Source organism: Pseudophryne corroboree, chromosome 6 (assembly GCF_028390025.1).
Source record: "Pseudophryne corroboree isolate aPseCor3 chromosome 6, aPseCor3.hap2, whole genome shotgun sequence".
NCBI lineage: Eukaryota > Metazoa > Chordata > Amphibia > Anura > Myobatrachidae > Pseudophryne > Pseudophryne corroboree.
In genome coordinates, this window is record NC_086449.1 from 161200482 (window position 1) to 161222800 (window position 22319).

General features: G+C 48.6%; 1 protein-coding gene across 1 annotated transcript in view; it reads left to right on the top strand.

Annotated features, from left to right (window-relative positions):
• The window catches only part of CDS2 (CDP-diacylglycerol synthase 2), a 155507-nt gene that overhangs the window by 93508 nt on the left and 39680 nt on the right, over positions 1-22319 (top strand). The window contains exons 6-9 of the mRNA XM_063932058.1: positions 6329-6387; positions 12905-12987; positions 13861-13948; positions 15623-15691. Of these exons, the coding sequence (XP_063788128.1) occupies positions 6329-6387; positions 12905-12987; positions 13861-13948; positions 15623-15691 (299 nt within the window). The remainder of the gene's footprint in view (positions 1-6328; positions 6388-12904; positions 12988-13860; positions 13949-15622; positions 15692-22319) is intronic.

Here is a 22319-nt window from a genome sequence, read left to right on the forward strand (position 1 = left end):
GGCAGTAAATCTGGGGACGCTCCTGCATTTTACAGAGCATGCGCAACGGATTTACCTGAGGGTGAAGTTTTGTGTGATGGTCTGTGTACTATGTCTCATACATTTCCCAGTCAGTCCGCAGCTCCTGTAATCAATCAGGAGCCAAATTGGGCTGCATTCTCCTCCCTACTGGATACTCTAGTTCACAGGTTCTCAAATTCAGTCCTCAGGACCCCACACAGTGCATGTTTTGCGGGTATCCCAGCAGGTGCACATGTGAATTAATTACTCACTGACACATTTTAAAAGGTCTGCAGGTGGAGCTAATTATTTCCCTTGTGAGTCTGTGAGGAGATCTGCAAAACATGCACTGTGTGGGGTCCTGAGGACCGAGTTTGAGAACCTATGCTCTAGTTGAACGCTTTATGCCCCCTATGGGACCACTTGTAACATTACAGTCACTGATGTCCCCATGGTTACTCCGCTTTGGGCGGGAAAATTTTGCCTCACGGATTGTAGCGTATGACTCCTTCCTTGGTCAGGCAGAACCCTATTCCAGGTCACTCTCGTGTCTCTGGGTCATCTGAGCGGGCTGCTTCCTCCTCCCTATCCAATAATCTCTCAGATATTTTATCTGAAGAGGGGGGGAACGTGCTGTCCTGTCAGTCCCTATATTGGGTGTTTCTGACAAGGATTTCTGCAGCGGGGTACACTGGGTTCCACAGGGAATAACATCGGGGTGTAGAGTAGGATCTTGATCCGAGGCACCAACAGGCTAAAAGCTTTGACTGTTCCCAGGATGCATAGCGCCGCCGCTTCTATAACCCCGCCTCCGTGCACAGGAGCTCAGTTTGTAAGTTGGTGCCTGCAGTGCAGGCAGGCAGGCAGACAACAGGCAGGGCTGCTCCAGCAGCCCTCAGAAGAGCTTTTATAAGTGAATTTTGAAGACTTCAAGGGCTGCATCACCTCCCCCAGCAGCGCTGTATACTCCCGTGTCCTGGTTGCCAGGTACTTACAGCGGAGGCTCCGGTTTTCTTCAGACAGGCGCACACACCACCGCAGCTCTCCAGAATCGAGTGGCCACACTTAGCGAGGAGGTAAGAGGGTCCCCCAGTCGGGACCAGCTGGAAACCGCGATCCGGCGCGGCCGGAGGGAGGCGGGCCGTGCTGGCTGGCGTGGACACTGTGGCAGTACAGGGACCCCACTAGACCACCAGGGCAGGGTCACAGGTCGGTTTTACTAAAAAACATTTTTATATGGCCCACAGTTCCCGGTGGTGAAATCCAGCAAGGGGATAAGGCTCTGACCTGTAGCCCCTTCCCCAGCCCCAGGTCGCCATTTAGAGTAAATGTTCCCGCCCTGGAGCTGCATCCCTCTCTGCCTCACTCCCTGTCAGCGTTTGGGCGCCATTTTCACATGCTGAGCTGATCTTGGGACTGCGTGGGCAAACCTCCTCTGTAAAGCCGCCTGCATGTCAGCGCTGTGCATTTTACAGGACACTTGAGTATTCTGCATGTCTGTTGACAGGGTTAGTTAAGAAACGGTGCATTTAGTCAAGGTTATGTAGTACAAGTACCCTGTGATATACATCCAGTATTTACTGTGCATTGATATATCTATTGATTGTATAGCTTTACTTAGTATTACTTTGTATTGCTAGATTAGTGCAGTTTTATTGCATGTCATAATTTCTGCATTGTACATGTGACTGTGTGTGTTTGCATATAGCTGCTGCGTGACTTCCGTTCCGTGTATCTCTCAGATTGCTATCCCTATAGTCTGTACCCTGAGGGGGCCAAGTGCGTCAGGGTTATTGTTTAATATAGGTGTTTCACAGGATATACTTATTGTGTATTTTTCTCTGTGATTTTAAGTCACCATATGCCTCTTGAATTCTCTGTTTGTGCGAATACACTGCACAGGGGGTTCTTGTTAAGGTATTAGACTGCTGATATTGTACTGGGTTGCCCGTGAATTGAGCTTACAGGTATGTCAGCTACAAGGGGCCACGGTACTGCGGCTGATCCCACAGTGCGTGGTGGTGACGCTGCTGACACATTAGAGGAAAACATAGCTGCAGAGGGTTCAGGTTCTGGGGGTTTCCTACCCCCCCAGTGGAACCGTAGCAACGGGGGTTCATAGCGACCCACCTTGGGCTACTTTCTCCACGTTATTAAGTACGCTGGTAACTAGACTTACGCCTCCTATGGGACCTCACATGCCGGTACAACTGCTTATGGTCCCTGCGATTAATCCGCCATGGGCAGATCACCTGTCCAGTCAGTTACAGCAATTGAACTACTCACTGACTAAACAGAAATCTAACCCTTGCCCGCCTAAGACCAAGGGGTCCTCTAAGCGGGCCATTACTTCCTCACAATCCACTCACGTCCCAGACACCTAGTCTCATGAGGATGGCATGTATATTGACCCCACAGACACTGATCCAGATACTTCTGATGGGAAATCGGTCTCACAGGTGGATGTTCCTGACTTATTGGAGGCTATCAGGCTAATTCTTCAAATTACTTATGACCCAGAGCCTGATGCTATGTCTAAGAAACCGGACAGATTTAAACGTCAGAAGGTCGTTAAACAAGTTTTACCTCATTCTGACCATTTAGTTGACATACGTCAGGAATCATGGAAAAATCCAGGAAAGAAATTCACACCTCACAAGAAATGCTGGCTCGCTATCCCCTCGCTGCGGAGCTAAGTAAAAATTGGGAAACATACCCGCCAGTATATTCGCAAGTGGTGCGGCTGGTGGTATCCTCAGCTCTGCCTGTAACTACTGTCACTTCTCTGAAAGAACCGACGGATAAGCGTGTGGAGGGTTGCTTAAAGGCGATTTACACCCTAGCAGGAGCTGTGCATCGGCCCACTATTGCAGCTATATGGGCTGCAGAAGCTATTGAAGCGTCCGCTCAGGAGGCGGAAGCAGAGCTGCCTTCCAACTTTTCTGATAATGCTAGACAATGTCTCTCGTATATCGTCACAACTTCTCATTACATTAAGGAGGCGGCTTCTGATGTCTGTATTCTGGCGGCCAAGGCTTCTACTATGTCCATTTTGGCTCGCCGGATTCTATGGTTACAGTCCTGGTCTGTGGATCTGGATTCTAAGAAAACCCTGGAGGTGCCCCCTTTTAAGGGAGACTTTCTTTTTGGAGAGGACCTCAACAAGATAGTGGCTGACTTAGCGTCTGCTAAAACAGCGTGTCTACCTAGTACTGCTTCTTCAGTGCCAAAGGTTAAGAGTACTTCCTTTCGTCCTTCAGGTAAAGCAAAAGGTCAGGCGTACCCGAAACAGGCTCGCACTTCCAAAACCACTAAGCCCAAACCTAAACATGCCTGGGCTGCCCGTCAGCCTGCTTACAAAACTGACAAGCCTGCTGCATGACGGGGCGGGCCTCCCTCTGGGGGATCCCACGGTGGGGGGCCGACTTCTAGGGTTTACCCAGGATAGGTTGAAGACCACTTCCGACGCCTGGGTACGGGAAGTAGTCACTCGCGGTTACGCCATATCCTTCAAGAATCGTCCCCCTCATCGATTTTGCCTGACAGACGTCCCTTCAGATCAGGTGAAGGCAAAAACTCTTCATTCTGTGTTAGTCCCTCCTGGACACAGGAGTGGTAGTACAGGTGCCTCTAGCTCAGAGAGGCTATTCACCGCCGTTCCTAGTCCCGAAACCGAATGGGTCCTCTCGGCCCATTCTCAACCTCAAGTCCTTGAGCAAATTTGTGAGAGTCTCCAAGTTTCGTATGGAAACTCTTCGCTCTATTGTTCTGGCCTTGGAGCCCGGGGATTATATGGTCTCCCTGGACATACAGGATGCTTACCTGCATATTCCTATTGCAATGGCACATCAGCAGTACCTGAGGTTTGCTGTAGGCAACCTCTATTATCCATTTCGGGCTTTACCTTTTGGTTTGACCACGGCCCGCAAGTCTTCATGAAGGTCATGGCGGTAATGACGTCTGTACTCCGCCGTCAAGGGGTCAGGATCCTTCCGTATCTGGATGACTTGTTGATCCTGGCGAATTCCCCAGAAATTCTCCTACGTCATCTTGATCTGACGCTCCAGTTTCTGCAAGCCGAAGGGTGGCTCATCAACTGGAAGAAATCTTCCCTGGTCCCTGCTCAGAGCATGGTGCACCTGGGGGCATTGTTGGACGCTCCCAACCAGCGGTTGTTCCTGTCTCAGAAGAAGGTCCTGAAACTTCAGGACAGGATTCAATGTTTCCTATCTCGTCCGCAAGTGTTGATACATTAAGCGATGCAAGTGCTAGGTCTCATGGTGTCCGCTTTCGACATGGCGTACGCTCAATTCCATTCCCGCCCTCTGCAGAAACTGGGACGGCCTGCGTCACCTGATTAGGTCTCACATGATATCCTTGTCTCCAGAGGTCCATCTGTCACTGAGCTGGTGGCTGTAGGACCAACGATTGAGCAGGGGTCATCCCTTCTGGATCTCCAACTGGGTCCTTCTGACGACGAATGCCAGTCTGAGAAGTTGGGGCGCGGTGTTGGAGCAACACTCCCTTCAGGGTCGGTGGACCAAGGAGGAGTCCCTCCTCCCGATAAACATTCTGGAACTGCGGGCAGTGTTCAATGCACTGAACTTGGACCAGCATTTAATACAGAACAGACCTGTTCAAGTACAGTCGGACAACGCCACCACGGTGGCGTACATAAATCATCAAGGCGGCACTCGAAGTCGCATGGCAATAAGGGAAGTATCAAGGAGTCTTCAGTGGGCGGAACGCCATCTGCCAACCATATCGGCAGTGTTGATTCCGGGGGTCCTAAACTGGGAAGCGGACTTCCTCAGTTGTCAGGACGTACACGGCGGAGAGTGGAGCCTCCATCCAGAAGTATTTCAACTCCTAGTGGACAAGTGGGGCCTACCAGATGTAGACCTGATGGCGTCTCAACACAATCACAAAGTTCCGGTCTTCGGATCAAGAGCAAGGGATCCTCAAGCAGCGTTTGTGGACGCACTGGCAATTCCATGGAACTTTCGGCTGCCCTACGTGTTCCCTTCAGTGTCACTCCTGCCCAGGGTACTACGGAAGTTCAAGCAAGAAGAAGGAATACTACTTCTAGTCGCTCCAGCGTGGCCCAGATGGCATTGGTTCTCAGACCTTCAGGGTCTATAGATAGAGCGTCCTCTTCTACTTCCTCAGCGCCCAGACCTCCTCGTTCAGGGCCCTAGTGTCTACCCTGACCTGGCCAGACTGGCTTTGACGGAGTGGCTTTTGAAGCTTCATTTCTGAGGGCCAAAGGATTTTCCAAGGCGGCTATCCAAACTATGCTAAAGGCCCGCAAACCTGCTTCTGCACGGATTTATTATAGGGTCTGGAATTCTTACTTCACCTTGCGTGCTGCTAAGAATTACCATGCTTACAAGTTTAGTACTACCAAACTTCTGGCTTTTTTGCAACAAGGCCTGGATTTAGGACTTTCTCTGGCCTCCCTCAAGGTTCACATTTCTGTCTTGTCGGTGTAGTTTCAGAGGATAATTACGTCTATACCTGACGTTCATACATTCACTCAGGGTGTACTGTGGATTCAGCCTGCCGTGACGAGTCCCCAGAGCAATTGAGCAAGGCGCCTACGTGGTCCTCAGTGAACACATTCATTAGGTTCTATGCCTTTAATACTTCCGTCTGTCAGGATGCTTCCTTTTGACTCCAGGTTCTCATACCCGCTAAGGTGCGTCCCCTCCCTTGAGGAACTGCTTTAGGACATCCCCGATGTATTCCCTCTGGAACACAGTGTACCTTGCTGCAGAAAAGGAGATTTATGGTAGACTTACCATGGTTAAATCTCTTTCTGCGAGGTACACTGGGTTCCATAGGGCGCTCACCCTGACACACTTAGCTTCTTTGGGTTTGTATGGCATTAGCCGCTAGTCCCTTCTCCTGTTGTGAGAATGTGGTTCTATGTGACTAACATCTGCCTTCTCTCTTACCTGCTTCTGCATTGGACTGGTTAACAAAACTGAGCTCCAGCGCCTGGAAGCGGGTTAGATGAGGCCCCACAATTTATTCTTGGACAGTCTAAAACTTTAGCCTGTTGGTGCCTCTGGATCAAGATCCATCTCTACACCCCGATGAATTCCCTGTGGAACCCAGCGTACATTGCAGGAAGAGATTTAACCATGGTAAGTCTACCATAAATCTCCTTATGTGTATACGGTATAATGGAACACTTCAACTGGCTGTATGTTGTACATGTGGTGTGCTATAATCTAGGTTTATTTTCCAAGACAGCCCATTTTGTACATGCAGTTATACAATGTTTACACATTTGCATTGTCATTTTCTTTATTTTTGCATCTAGGTTTCTGCATGTTTGTGCTGAGCCTGGTGAAGAAGCATTACCGGCTACAGTTCTACATGGTATATACCAATGGCTTTTATCTTGCGTACAGCATATTAACATGTATTCCTTCAAATAATAGTAATACATAAGTAATAGAGTAAGTTCCTGCTAAACACTTGCAGCATTTGTGCAGTCTAGTTCACCTCTTCAGCTGGTGGCAACACAGACAGGAGATTAATAACGGGAGAATCAGCGATCACTCATCTACCCTGAGTCAGATAATACATAGAAACCTAGAATTTGACGGCAGATAAGAACCACTTGGCCCATCTAGTCTGCCCATGTAGCTGCACACACTTAAACACTAAGAGCCAATTAACCTATCAATTTATTTTTGGAGTGTGGGAGGAAACTGGAGTACCTGGAGGAAACCCACACAATTATGGGGAGAATACAAACTCCACACAGAGCCGTTGAGGGAATCAAACCCACAACTACAGTGCTGTGAGCCAGTAATGCTGATCACTACACCATCTTTACTTGTTTATATAGCAGCACAATAACCATGCATGTGTGTTATGACACAATGGTGGTTCAGTAAGTAAGGTAACAAGACCTCTCACATGTGTAATGTTTAATTTCATGCAAGGCCAGAGCAGGTAGAACGCTGCCTCCCCTCACAGCCATTAGACTGCACCTCATATCTGTCATACTGTCCCAACATCAGTTATAAGATGTCGGGAGAAATCCATTTTTCTCTAACGTCCTAAGTGGATGCTGGGGACTCCGTCAGGACCATGGGGAATAGCGGCTCCGCAGGAGACAGGGCACAAAAATAAAGCTTTAGGATCAGGTGGTGTGTACTGGCTCCTCCCCCTATGACCCTCCTCCAAGCCTCAGTTAGGTTTTTGTGCCCGTCCGAGCAGGGTGCAATCTAGGTGGCTCTCCTAAAGAGCTGCTTAGAAAAAGTTTTTTAGGTTTTTTATTTTCAGTGAGTCCTGCTGGCAACAGGCTCACTGCATCGAGGGACTTAGGGGAGAGAATTTCAACTCACCTGCGTGCAGGATGGATTGGATTCTTAGGCTACTGGACACCATTAGCTCCAGAGGGAGTCGGAACACAGGTCTCACCCTGGGGTTCGTCCCGGAGCCGCGCCGCCGACTCCCCTTACAGATGCTGAAGATTGAAGGTCCGGAAACAGGCGGCAGAAGGCTCTTCAGTCTTCATGAAGGTAGCGCACAGCACTGCAGCTGTGCGCCATTGTTGTCACACACTTCACACCAGACGGTCACGGAGGGTGCAGGGCGCTGCTGGGGGCGCCCTGGGCAGCAATATATAATACCTTTTATGGCAAAAGAATACATCACATATAGCCATTGAGGCTATATGTATGTATTTAACCCATGCCAAATGTCTAAAACTCCGGGAGAAAAGCCCGCCGGAATAGGGGGCGGGGCTTATTCTCCTCAGCACACAGCGCCATTTTCCTGCTCAGCTCCGCTGTGAGGAAGGCTCCCAGGACTCTCCCCTGCACTGCACTACAGAAACAGGGTAAAACAGAGAGGGGGGGCATATTTTGGCGATATTTTTATATATTTAAGCGGCTATAAGGAACAACACTTATATAGGGTTGTTCCCATATATATTATAGCGCTTGGGTGTGTGCTGGCAAACTCTCCCTCTGTCTCCCCAAAGGGCTAGTGGGGTCCTGTCTTCGATAAGAGTATTCCCTGTGTGTCTGCTGTGTGTCGGTACGTGTGTGTCGACATGTATGAGGACGATGTTGGCGTGGAGGCAGAGCAATTGCCGATAATGGTGATGTCACCCCCCAGGGAGTCGACACCGGAATGGATGGCTTTGTTTATGGAATTACGTGATAATGTCAGCACATTACAAAAATCAGTTGACGACATGAGACGGCCGGCAAACCAGTTAGTACCTGCCCAGGCGTCTCAGACACCGTCAGGGGCTGTAAAGCGCCCTTTACCTCAGTCGGTCGACACAGACCCAGACACAGACACTGAATCTAGTGTCGACGGTGATGAAACAAACGTATTTTCAAGTAGGGCCACACGTTATATGATCACGGCAATGAAGGAGGCTTTGCATATCTCTGATACTACAAGTACCACAAAAAGGGGTATTATGTGGGGGGTGAAAAAACTACCTGTAGTTTTTCCTGAATCAGAGGAATTAAATGATGTATGTGATGAAGTGTGGGTTAACCCAGATAGAAAAATGCTAATTTCAAAAAAGTTATTAGCATTATACCCTTTCCCGCCAGAGGTTAGGGCGCGCTGGGAAACACCCCCTAGGGTGGATAAGGCGCTCACACGCTTATCAAAACAAGTGGCGTTACCGTCTCCTGATACGGCCGCCCTCAAGGATCCAGCAGATAGGAGGCTGGAAACTACCTTAAAAAGTATATACACACATACTGGTATTATACTGCGACCAGCCATCGCCTCAGCCTGGATGTGCAGTGCTGGGGTCGTCTGGTTGGATTCCCTGACTGAAAATATTGATACCCTGGATAGGGACAGTATTTTATTGACTATAGAGCAATTAAAGGATGCTTTCCTTTATATGCGAGATGCGCAGAGGGATATTTGCACTCTGGCATCGAGAGTAAATGCGATGTCCATATCTGCCAGAAGGAGTTTATGGACGCGACAGTGGTCAGGTGATGCGGATTCCAAACGACATATGGAAGTATTGCCGTATAAAGGGGAGGAATTATTTGGCGTCGGTCTATCGGATCTGGTGGCTACGGCAACTGCCGGAAAATCCACTTTTTTACCTCAGACCCCCTCCCAACAGAAAAAGACACCGTCTTTTCAGCCGCAGTCCTTTCGTTCCTATAAGAACAAGCGGACAAAAGGACAGTCATATCTGCCTCGGGGCAGAGGAAGGGGTAAGAGAGGGCAGCAAGCAGCCCCTGCCCAGGAACAGAAGCCCTCCCAGGGTTCTGCAAAGCCCTCAGCATGACGCTGGGGCCTTACAAGCGGACTCCGGAACGGTGGGGGGTCGACTCAAGAATTTCAGCGCACAGTGGGCTTGCTCACAGGTGGACCCCTGGATTCTGCAGGTAGTATCTCAGGGTTACAGGTTGGAATTCGAGAAGTCTCCCCCTCGCCGGTTCCTAAAGTCTGCTTTGCCAACGTCTCCCTCAGACAGGGCGACGGTATTGGAAGCCATTCACAAGCTGTTTGCTCAGCAGGTGATAGTCAAGGTACCCCTCCTACAACAGGGAAAGGGGTATTACTCCACGCTATTTGTGGTACCGAAGCCGGACGGCTCGGTAAGACCTATTCTAAATCTCAAATCTTTGAACCTGTACATACAAAAATTCAAGTTCAAGATGGAGTCACTCAGAGCAGTGATAGCGAATCTGGAAGAAGGGGACTTTATGGTGTCCCTGGACATAAAGGACGCTTACCTGCATGTCCCAATTTGCCCTTCACATCAAGGGTACCTCAGGTTCGTGGTGCAAAACTGTCATTATCAGTTTCAGACGCTGCCGTTTGGATTGTCCACGGCACCTCGGGTCTTTACCAAGGTAATGGCCGAAATGATGATCCTTCTACGAAGAAGAGGCGTATTAATTATCCCTTACTTGGACGATCTCCTGATAAGGGCAAGATCCAGAGAACAGCTGGAAGACGGAGTAGCACTAACCCAACTAGTGCTGCAACAACACGGGTGGATTCTGAATTTTCCAAAATCTCAGTTGACCCCGACGACACGTCTGCTATTCCTGGGAATGATTCTGGACACGGTTCAGAAAAAGGTGTTTCTCCCGGAGGAGAAAGCCAGGGAGTTATCCGAACTTGTCAGGAACCTCCTAAAACCAGGGACAGTGTCTGTGCATCAATGCACAAGAGTCCTGGGAAAGATGGTGGCTTCTTACGAAGCGATTCCATTCGGCAGATTCCACGCACAAACTTTTCAGTGGGATCTGCTGGACAAATGGTCCGGATCGCATCTGCAGATGCATCAGCGGATAACCTTATCGCCACGGACAAGGGTGTCTCTTCTGTGGTGGTTGCAGAGTGCTCATCTGTTAGAGGGCCGCAGATTCGGCATACAGGACTGGGTCCTGGTGACCACGGATGCCAGTCTGAGAGGCTGGGGAGCGGTCACACAAGGAAGAAACTTCCAGGGAGTATGGTCAAGCCTGGAGATGTCTCTTCACATAAATATACTGGAGCTAAGAGCGATTTACAATGCTCTAAGTCTGGCAAAACCCCTGCTTCAGGGTCAGCCGGTGTTGATCCAGTCGGACAACATCACGGCAGTCGCCCACGTAAACAGACAGGGCGGCACAAGAAGCAGGACAGCAATGGCAGAAGCTGCAAGGATTCTTCGCTGGGCGGAAGATCATGTGATAGCACTGTCAGCAGTATTCATTCCGGGAGTGGACAACTGGGAAGCAGACTTCCTCAGCAGACACGATTTACACCCGGGAGAGTGGGGACTTCATCCAGAAGTCTTCCACATGATTGTGAACCGTTGGGAAAAACCAATGGTGGATATGATGGCGTCCCGCCTCAACAAAAAACTGGACAGGTATTGCGCCAGGTCAAGAGATCCTCAGGCAATAGCTGTGGACGCTCTGGTAACACCGTGGGTGTTCCAGTCAGTGTATGTGTTCCCTCCTCTGCCTCTCATACCAAAAGTACTGAGAATTATACGGCAAAAGGGAGTAAGAACGATACTAGTGGCTCCGGATTGGCCAAGAAGAACTTGGTACCCGGAACTTCAAGAGATGCTCACGGAGGATCCGTGGCCTCTACCTCTAAGACGGGACCTGCTTCAGCAGGGACCGTGTCTATTCCAAGACTTACCGCGGCTGCGTTTGACGGCATGGCGGTTGAACGCCGAATTCTAAAGGAAAAAGGCATTCCGGAAGAGGTCATTCCTACACTGGTAAAGGCCAGGAAGGAGGTGACTGCACAACATTATCACCGCATTTGGAGGAAATATGTTGCGTGGTGTGAGGCCAGGAAGGCCCCCACGGAGGAATTTCAACTGGGTCGATTCCTACATTTCCTGCAAACAGGATTGTCTATGGGCCTCAAATTGGGGTCCATTAAGGTTCAAATTTCGGCCCTGTCGATTTTCTTCCAGAAAGAATTGGCTTCAGTTCCTGAAGTCCAGACTTTTGTAAAAGGAGTACTACATATACAGCCCCCGGTTGTGCCCCCAGTGGCACCGTGGGATCTTAATGTAGTCTTGGATTTTCTCAAATCCCATTGGTTTGAGCCGCTCAAATCGGTGGAGCTGAAGTATCTCACATGGAAAGTAACCATGCTACTGGCCCTGGCTTCAGCCAGGAGAGTATCCGAATTGGCGGCTTTATCATATAAGAGCCCATATCTGATTTTCCATACGGACAGGGCAGAACTGCGGACGCGTCCTCATTTTCTGCCTAAGATGGTGTCAGCGTTTCACCTGAACCAGCCTATTGTGGTGCCTGCGGCTACTAACGAGTTGGAGGATTCCAAGTTGTTGGACGTGGTCCGGGCATTGAAAATATATATTTCAAGAACGGCGGGAGTCAGAAAGTCTGACTCACTGCTTATATTGTATGCACCCAACAAGATGGGTGCTCCTGCTTCTAAGCAGACGATTGCTCGTTGGATTTGTAGCACAATTCAACTTGCACATTCTGTGGCAGGCTTGCCACAACCTAAATCTGTCAAGGCCCATTCCACAAGGAAAGTGGGCTCATCCTGGGCGGCTGCCCGGGAGTCTCGGCATTACAACTCTGCCGAGCTGCTACTTGGTCAGGGACAAATACGTTTGCAAAATTCTACAAATTTGATACCCTGGCTGAGGAGGACCTTGAGTTCTCTCATTCGGTGCTGCAGAGTCATCCGCACTCTCCCGCCCGTTTGGGAGCTTTGGTATAATCCCCATGGTCCTGACGGAGTCCCCAGCATCCACTTAGGACGTTAGAGAAAATAAGAATTTACTTACCGATAATTCTATTTCTCGTAGTCCGTAGTGGATGCTGGGCGCCCATCCCAAGTGCGGATTGTCTGCAATACTTGTACATAGTTATTGTTACAAAAAAATCGGGTTGTTATTTGTTGTGAGCCGTCTGTTCAGAGGCTCCTACGTTTGTCATACTGTTAACTGGGTTCAGATCACAAGTTATACGGTGTGATTGGTGTGGCTGGTATGAGTCTTACCCGGGGTTCATTATCCTTCCTTATTGTGTACGCTCGTCCGGGCACAGTATCCTAACTGAGGCTTGGAGGAGGGTCATAGGGGGAGGAGCCAGTACACACCACCTGATCCTAAAGCTTTATTTTTGTGCCCTGTCTCCTGCGGAGCCGCTATTCCCCATGGTCCTGACGGAGTCCCCAGCATCCACTACGGACTACGAGAAATAGAATTATCGGTAAGTAAATTCTTATTTTTTTGTGGGGCATTTACAGTGTGGTTGGGAATGTATAGATGGGATATCAGCATGTTTATAGCGGCAAAGATTTGACTGTTTTGTACCCACGAATTATGCTGAGCGTTTGTTTGTCCTGTGTTTCTCCACTAAATCACTATTTTTTTTTTGGTGTTTATTTTTCCCAGTTTGGCTGGACTCATGTCACTCTCCTGATTGTCGTTACACAGTCTCACTTAATTATTCACAACCTGTTTGAAGGCATGATCTGGTAAGTTCTGATTCCTCTACTGTTCGATATATTCCAGTTACATGTGTTCACCTGAGGTGTACCACACACCTCCCACACAGTGGAGGCAGCCATTTTGTGCACAGTTTATTAGCTGATCCCCTTATGCATGATTAGTGTTTGATTTTGTGATTTGAATTTGCATCCTGGAAGGAGGTTTGGGGGGCAGAGAGCAGGAAAAATGGCAGTGGTACCCCTGCCTACGCAGCCAGGCGGCATAGGCAGGGGTCAACCGCTATTTGATGAAATAGAAATTAAATTGCGGTGCATCGCGTGGTGGCGCCACACATGCTGAGGGGACTTGCCTTCTGCTGGGTGGCCCCCAGTGTGAGTAGTATGGACGTAGATTTTGGTGCGATAGCAAAATCTGCGACCAACTCTGAATAATCCCCATTGTGTGTGTTCTGTGTAATGGGAATCCTAAACAGTGCATACACAGACAGTGGAGAATTGGTTTCTTTACCTTATATTTCTGAGGAGAACCAGATGCCTCATTAGCCACTTAACAGGAAGATGGTGAACAGGCCATGCAGCAGGATTTCCCAGATTCTTCTGCAGATACACCAATATCCTGTAACCGCATAACGGGTCTCGTCTCCCCCTCTTCAGTTTTGCATCTAACACAGGTTTAAATATGTTTACTTATGTGAGATGTGAGACTTGTTTGTATGCTGTTAAGTTGATTTCTTATTAATGTATACGATCTGTCTTTTGTGTTACACTAAACTAAAGGCACAGAAAAAAAGGCAAGTCCGGCTCATGGGCAGAAACATCTTGGGCAATAGCTGCACGCCCACTTCTGTAACTTTTATTTGTGTTATATTATTTTATTTAAATATGATATACCTTATGCAGGTTCATAGTGCCAATCTCCTGTGTGATCTGCAATGACATCATGGCGTACATGTTTGGGTTCTTCTTTGGCCGAACTCCCCTCATCAAGGTAATTGCATAGCATCTTTAGTTGTGTCTGCACGTAAGGTAGTTATAATTAGGCTTGCCATAATATCTCACTTAATCTGGGACACTCATGAATTACACACGTTCTGTGGCTGGCTAAATTCAAGACTGCATTTCAATTGCCTATAATCCACTACAGAACCTGTGTGAATCATAGCTGTCCCTGATTAAAGGGAAGTTTTGGCAAGCTTAGTTATAGAGATACAGCAAAGACAATACAAGAAGGCTGGTGTGTGATGGTGTAATGCTGGGTACACACTGGCCGATATGTTGTCTGTTCAATTGAACGGCTGATATATCATGAGCGTGTAGGTGGGTGTGTACCCCTGACATGTCTACGGATAACGTCATTTAGCATAATGCGTCGGCCCTGCAGCACAGCCATTGGCTGATATATTTGCATATATATCGGGGCATTGTGCTATGTGGGTCTAGTACGTCATGCCGGCGCTTGGGATCCCGGCGCCCAGCATACTGGCGCCGGGATCCCGACCACCAGCAGGGGGTGTCGTGGACACCCCAAGAGGGAGTATAGTTGACGGTATTCCGGCGTCGGTATGGTGAGCGCCGAGATACCGACAGCCAGCATATCAAATGCCTCCCGTGCTATGTGTACAGGCGGTTGCTGCAGAGACTGACCGCACAACTGGGCAGGCACATGTAAATTCTCGCCAAGTTGTGATGTCAGGCGCAACACATCAGACCGACGATTGGTAAGCGCGTATCAGATAGATCGGCGGACCGGCCAGATGGCCAATCCGTGGGCCTAGTGTATACCCAGTTTAATATCTTAAAGAGAAAAAAGGAAGACTGTAATAAAGTTTTTGGAATACTGTTACAAAAGGTATAGTAAGCACTGCAGCACAAGTACATTATTGTGTATTATGTAAATTACACAGGGCGCATTCAGGAGAGCGCTATATGAAAAAGAATTCCTACTTGTCATTTCCTTTTTTTCTGGTAATAAAGAGCCTGATTCAGTGATGGCAGCAGCGATGGGTAAATATGCTGCAGGGGTTGTCTTGTGTAAAAATGCACCTCCTGCCGGCTCCAGTGATCAGATCATCTGTGAAAACATCGGCCAACGGAGTACCCCTCAGGTTATGCCCAATGATCCGTGTTTTCACTCTGCAGGGACCAGGAAATCTGTCCACGCACACCTACAAAACGTAGAATAACCCCCATTGCAGCCTCCCAAACGGCCACACCATGTCAGTCATGTTTGGCCAAGGAGAAGACAGGACCCGCTCTGCACATGTGCTGAATGTCTCCTCCTGCGCATACGCACTCCTTTCACCACCATCAGACTTGCTTACTACTGTCAGGCACAAAGTTTGTATGGTCACCATTGTTAGTTACCAATATGATTTCTGGCAACTACTGACTCTACATAATAAATGACGCTGGTTCTCCATGTTAGAGTCAGGAGCCGGATATTTGTGGTACTACTCAAAGGGTTTCGATCACTCTAGGGTTTAATCCAGTTAATTTTGATCCATTTTTAATGTGGCTCAATGGGTTTAGCAGTATAGAGAAACATGATTGAATGAATGATTGCTCATCTCTGTTGAATAGATTAGTAGCCTGATTTATGAAGTGTGCTGGCTGGAAATCCCTTTCTCTGTTCTGATACGGTTCTTCCCTGTGCTCTCACCAGCTGTCTCCTAAGAAGACGTGGGAAGGATTTATTGGAGGCTTCTTCTCTACAGTCCTGTTTGGAATACTGGTAAGTGCTGGGCTCTGCCAGTTCATCCTGTCTTCTTTATATCTTTTTGTCATTGAGTTGAAAAATTAACTCTTAAGAGAGACCTACATTCTACCGTCCAAATGTGACAGCTGCTTATATTTCTTAGTGTCTGTGTGCCAGCTTCTCAGTCCTTCTACCAAATGCTGGTATTTCCCTCTTCTCCCATCTTGTGGTCTATTCAGGATTAGTAAGGTAGTTGTGTTCTTTCTCTACAATTCATGTGCTGCGCACATGGGGGAACAAGAGCTGGGACGTTTTAGGGCAGTAATCAGCTGGTCGCTATCAACGCATACAGGCATTTAGACACGTCGCCTCCTTTTTCACTGGGCAGTACTGTTAGAAATATTACATTTTATTATATCTTGTACATTCTATAATTCACATCCATTCATATATCGTTAAGTTAGTGTTAAAGGGATTAATGTTTCTGGTACAAGACCACAGTATTTCAGTCTTCTTTCAATGTTCCCCATTCATTCACTTATCTATATAGATTATACATGTTATAATCAATCTGCATAATATTCTGCATTATATAATTCTGCATTATATATATATATATATATATATATATATATATATATATATATAATTTTTTACTTGTATGCTTAGATATTGTTTTCTGCCACCTGATGACAAAGTTATTATGTGCTTTTGTATAGCTTAGTGACCTAGAAAGAAACTGAGGTATGTATGAACTTGATGTGACATTAGGGAGAAGAGCAATAAAGGAAAAAACAGATGCTTGACACTCAAGTACAAATTGACTTTCGGTGGGATGTAATGGAGTCCAAAATCGCCAGAGGTGCGGGATGCCAGCCAATCTCATTGTTACCTTGTAAGTGATTGCCCCTTTAAGATCATCCGGCATCCCGCACCTCCGGCGATCTCGGACTCCATTACATCCTGCAAGATGTATATAAATGGTAGTTTACATATCTGTGCCTACTGAGGATGGTCCTAATTGGGACTGAAATGTTGAGATCCGCTCTGGCTTTGTGAGATACACCCTGGTCATGTAAGAAATAAATATACAATTTCTGTTTTGTGCATGAGAATCTGGGTAGCGACTCACTTCTTTTGTATGTGTATATACAGTACCGAATACTGAAGACATCAAAACTATGAAAGAACACATATGGAATTATGTTGTAAACAAAAAAGTGTTAAACAAATCAAAATATGTTTTATATTTTAGATTCCTCAAAGTAGCCCCCTTTCTCTGACGTCCTAGTGGATGCTGGGAACTCCGTAAGGACCATGGGGAATAGACGAGCTCCGCAGGAAACTGGGCACTCTAAAAGAAAGATTAGGTACTATCTGGTGTGCACTGGCTCCTCCCTCTATGCCCCTCCTCCAGGCCTCAGTTAGAATCTGTGCCCGGCCAGAGCTGGATGCACCTAGTGGGCTCTCCTGAGCTTGCTAGAAAAGAAAGTATTTCTTAGGTTTTTTATTTTCAGTGAGATCTGCTGGCAACAGACTCACTGCTACGTGGGACTGAGGGGAGAGAAGCAAACCTACCTGCGTGCAGCTAGCTTGTGCTTCTTAGGCTACTGGACACTATTAGCTCCAGAGGGTTCGAACACAGGGCCTGACCTCGATCCTCCGTTCCCGAAGCCGCGCCGCCGTCCCCCTTGCAGAGCCAGAAGACCGAAGAGAAGGAGATGAAATCGGCGGCAGGAGACTCCGGTCTTCATTAAGGTAGCGCACAGCACTGCAGCTGTGCGCCATTGCTCCCACTGCACACCACACACTCCGGTCACTGTAGGGTGCAGGGCGCTGGGGGGGGGCGCCCTGGGCAGCAATAAAATACCTTTTGGCATAAAAATACACATAATACAGTCTGTGACTGTATATGTGTAAAACCCCCGCCATTTTTCAGTCAGAAACTGCAGGGAGAAGCCCGCCGCTGAGGGGGCGGGGCCTTCTTCCTCAGCACACCAGCGCCATTTTTCCTTCACAGCTCCGCTGGAAGCAGCTCCCCAGGCTCTCCCCTGCAGTATTCCTGATACAAGAAGGGTAAAAAAGAGAGGGGGGGGCACATAAATTTAGGCGCAAATAATATATATTAAGCAGCTATTGGGAAAAATCACTCATTATAGTGAAAATCCCTGTGTTATATAGCGCTGTGGTGTGTGCTGGCATACTCTCTCTCTGTCTCCCCAAAGGACTTTGTGGGGTCCTGTCCTCAGTCAGAGCATTCCCTGTGTGTGTGCGGTGTGTCGGTACGGCTGTGTCGACATGTTTGATGAGGAGGGTTACGTGGAGGCGGAGCAAGGGCAGATAAGTGTGGTGTCGCCCCCGACCGGGCCGACTCCGGATTGGATGGATATGTGGAAGGTCTTAACAGACAGTGTCAACTCCTTACATAAAAGGTTCGATGACGCAGCAGCCTTGGGACAGCCGGGATCTCAACCCGCGCCTGCCCAGGCGTCTCAGAGGCCATCAGGGGCTCATAAACGCCGGCTAGCTCAGATGGTAGACACAGATGTCGACACGGAGTCTGACTCCACTTTAGATGAGGATGAGACAAATGCACAGTCTACTAAAGCCATCCGATGCATGATTACTGCAATGAAAAATGTATTGCACATTTCTGATATTAACCCAGTTACTACCAAGAAGGGTATTATGTTTGGGGAGAAAAAGCAGCCAGTGACTTTTCCCCCATCCGATTAATTAAATGAATTGTGTGAGGAAGCGTGGAGTTCCCCCGATAAGAAACTAGTGATTTCTAAGAGGTTACTGATGGCGTACCCTTTCCCGCCAACGCATAGGTTACGTTGGGAAACATCCCCTAGGGTGGACAAAGCGCTCACACGCTTATCAAAAAAGGTGGCACTGCCGTCTCAGGATACGGCCGCCTTAAAGGAGCCTGCGGATAGAAAGCTATCCTGAAGTCTGTGTATACACACTCCGGTACTATACTGAGACCTGCTATTGCTTCAGCATGGATGTGTAGTGCTGCAGCCGCATGGTCTGATACCCTGTCAGACAACATTGATTCCCTCGACAGGGATACTATTTTGCTAACCATAGAACATATAAAAGACATCGTCTTATATATGCGGGATGCACAGAGGGACATTTGCCTGCTGGCATCTAGAATTAATGCAATGTCCTTTTCTGCCAGGAGAGTATTATGGACTCGGCAGTGGACAGGTGATGCTGATTCTAAAAGACACATGGAGGTTTTGCCTTATAAGGGTGAGAAATTGTTTGGGGACGGTCTCTCGGACCTCGTATCCACGGCAACAGCCGGGAAGTCAACTTTTTTACTTCAGGTTCCCTCACAGCCTAAGAAAGCACCGTATTATCATGTACAGTCCTTTCGGCCTCAGAAAGGCAAGCGGATCAGAGGCGCATTGTTTCTGCCCAGAGGCAGGGGTAGAGGAAAGAAGCTGCACCAGGCAGCCAGTTCCCAGGAACAAAAATCCTCCCCCGCTTCCTCTAAGTCCACCGCATGACGCTGGGGCTCCACAGGCGGAGCCGGGTGCGGTGGGGGCGCGTCTCCGAAACTTCAGCAACCAGTGGGTTCGCTCACAAGTGGATCTCTGGGCTGTTCAAATTGTATCTCAGGGATACAAGCTGGAGTTCGAGGCGACTCCCCCTCGCTGTTACCTCAAATCAGCCTTGCCAGCTGCTCCCAGGGAAAGGGAGGTAGTACTGGCGGCAATTCACAAGCTGTACCTCCAGCAGGTGATAATCAAGGTTCCCCTCCTTCAACAGGGACGGGGTTACTATTCCACAATGTTTGTGGTACCGAAACCAGACGGTTCGGTGAGACCCATTCTAAATTTAAAATCCTTAAACACTTATATAAGGAAGTTCAAGTTCAAAATGGAATTGCTCAGGGCGGTTATTGCAAGCCTGGAAGAGGGGGATTTTATGGTGTCGCTGGACATCAAGGATGCTTACTTGCATGTCCCCATTTACCCACCTCACCAGGAGTACCTCAGGTTTGTGGTACAGGATTGTCATTACCAATTCCAGACGTTGCCGTTTGGTCTGTCCACGGCACCGAGAGTATTTACCAAGGTAATGGCCGAAATGATGATACTCCTTTGGAAGAAGGGAGTTATAATTATCCCGTACTTGGACGATCTCCTTATAAAGGCGAGGTCCAGAGAGCAGTTGTTAGTCAGCGTAGCACTTTCTCGGGAAGTGTTGCTACAGCACGGCTGGATTCTGAATATCCCAAAGTCGCAGCTGATTCCTGCGACGCGTCTGCTCTTCCTGGGCATGTTTCTGGACACAGAACAGAAGAAGGTGTTTCTCCCGGTGGAGAAGGCCCAGGAATTGTCATCTCTGGTCAGGGACCTCCTGAAACCAAAACAGGTGTCGGTGCATCACTGCACGCGAGTCCTGGGAAAGATGGTGGCTTCTTACGAAGCAATTCTCTTCGGCAGGTTCCATGCAAGGATCTTTCAGTGGGATCTGTTAGACAAATGGTACGGATTGCATCTTCAGATGCATCGGTTGATCACCCTGTCCCCAAGGGCCAGGGTGTCTCTGCTGTGGTGGCTGCAGAGTGCTCATCTTCTCGAGGGCCGCAGATTCGGCATACAGGACTTGGGTCCTGGTGACCACGGATGCAAGCCTCCGAGGATGGGGGGCAGTCACTCAGGGAAGGAACTTCCAGGGACTGTGGTCAAGTCAGGAGACTTCACTACACATAAATATACTGGAACTAAGGGCCATTTACAACGCCCTGAGTCAAGCAGAGCCCCTGCTTCAGAACCAACCAGTGCTGATTCAATCAGACAACATCACGGCGGTCGCCCATGTAAACCGACAGGGCGGCACAAGAAGCAGGATGGCGATGGCAGAAGCCACAAGGATTCTCCGATGGGCAGAAAATCACGTGCTAGCACTGTCAGCAGTGTTCATTCCGGGAGTGGACAACTGGGAAGCAGACTTCCTCAGCAGGCACGACCTACACCTGGGAGAGTGGGGACTTCATCCAGAAGTCTTCACGCAGATTGTAAACCGTTGGGAATGGCCACAGGTGGACATGATGGCGTCCCGCCTCAACAAAAAGCTAAAAAAATATTGCGGCAGGTCAAGGGACCCTCAGGCGATAGCTGTGGACGCACTAGTGACACCGTGGGTGTACCAGTCGGTTTATGTGTTCCCTCCTCTTCCTCTCATACCCAAGGTACTGAGGATAGTAAGAAAGAGAGGAGTAAGAACTATACTCATCGTTCCGGATTGGCCAAGAAGAGCTTGGTACCCAGAACTACAAGAAATGATCTCAGAGGAACCATGGCCTCTGCCTCTCAGACAGGACCTGTTACAGCAGGGGCCCTGTCTGTTTCAAGACTTACCGCGGCTGCGGTTGAACGCCGGATCCTAACGGAAAAGGGCATTCCAGATTAAGTGATTCCTACGCTGATAAAGGCTAGGAAAGACGTGGCAGCACAACATTATCACCGTATATGGCGAAAATATGTTGTTTGGTGTGAGGCCAGGAAGGCCCCTACAGAGGAATTCCAGCTGGGTCGATTCCTGAACTTCCTACAGTCAGGAGTGACTATGGGCCTAAAATTAGGATCCATAAAGGTCCAGATTTCGGCCCTATCTATTTTCTTTCAAAAAGAACTGGCTTCACTGCCTGAAGTTCAGACGTTTGTTAAGGGAGTGCTGCATATTCAGCCCCCTTTTGTGCCTCCAGTGGCACCTTGGGATCTTAACGTTGTGTTGGGTTTCCTGAAATCCCACTGGTTTGAGCCACTTAAGACCGTGGAGCTAAAATATCTCACGTGGAAAGTGGTCATGCTATTGGCCTTAGCTTCGGCTAGGCGTGTGTCAGAATTGGCGGCTTTGTCTTGTAAAAGCCCTTATCTGATCTTCCATATGGACAGGGCAGAATTGAGGACCCGTCCCCAATTTCTCCCTAAGGTGGTATCAGCGTTTCATTTGAACCAACCTATTGTGGTGCCTGCGGCTACTCGGGACTTGGAGGACTCCAAGTTACTAGATGTAGTCAGGGCTTTGAAAATCTATGTAGCCAGGACGGCTGGAGTCAGGAAAACTGACTCGCTGTTTATCCTGCATGCACCCAACAAGCTGGGTGCTCCTGCTTCAAAGCAAACTATTGCGCGCTGGATCTGTAACACGATTCAGCAAGCTCATTCTGCGGCAGGATTGCCGCATCCTAAATCAGTGAAAGCCCATTCCACAAGGAAGGTGGGCTCTTCTTGGGCGGCTCTGCTTTACAGCTTTGCCGAGCTGCTACTTGGTCGGGTTCAAACACATTTGCTAAGTTCTACAAGTTTGATACCCTGGCTGAGGAGGACCTTGCCTTTGCTCATTCGGTGCTGCAGAGTCATCCGCACTCTCCCGCCCGTTTGGGAGCTTTGGTATAATCCCCATGGTCCTTACGGAGTTCCCAGCATCCACTAGGACGTCAGAGAAAATAAGAATTTACTCACCGGTAATTACATTTCTCTAACGTCCTAGTGGATGCTGGGACTCCGTCAGGACCATGGGGAATAGCGGGCTCCACAGGAGACAGGGCACATCTAAATAAAGCTTTTAGGATCACATGGTGCGTACTGGCTCCTCCCCCTATGACCCTCCTCCAAGCCTCAGTTAGGTTTTTGTG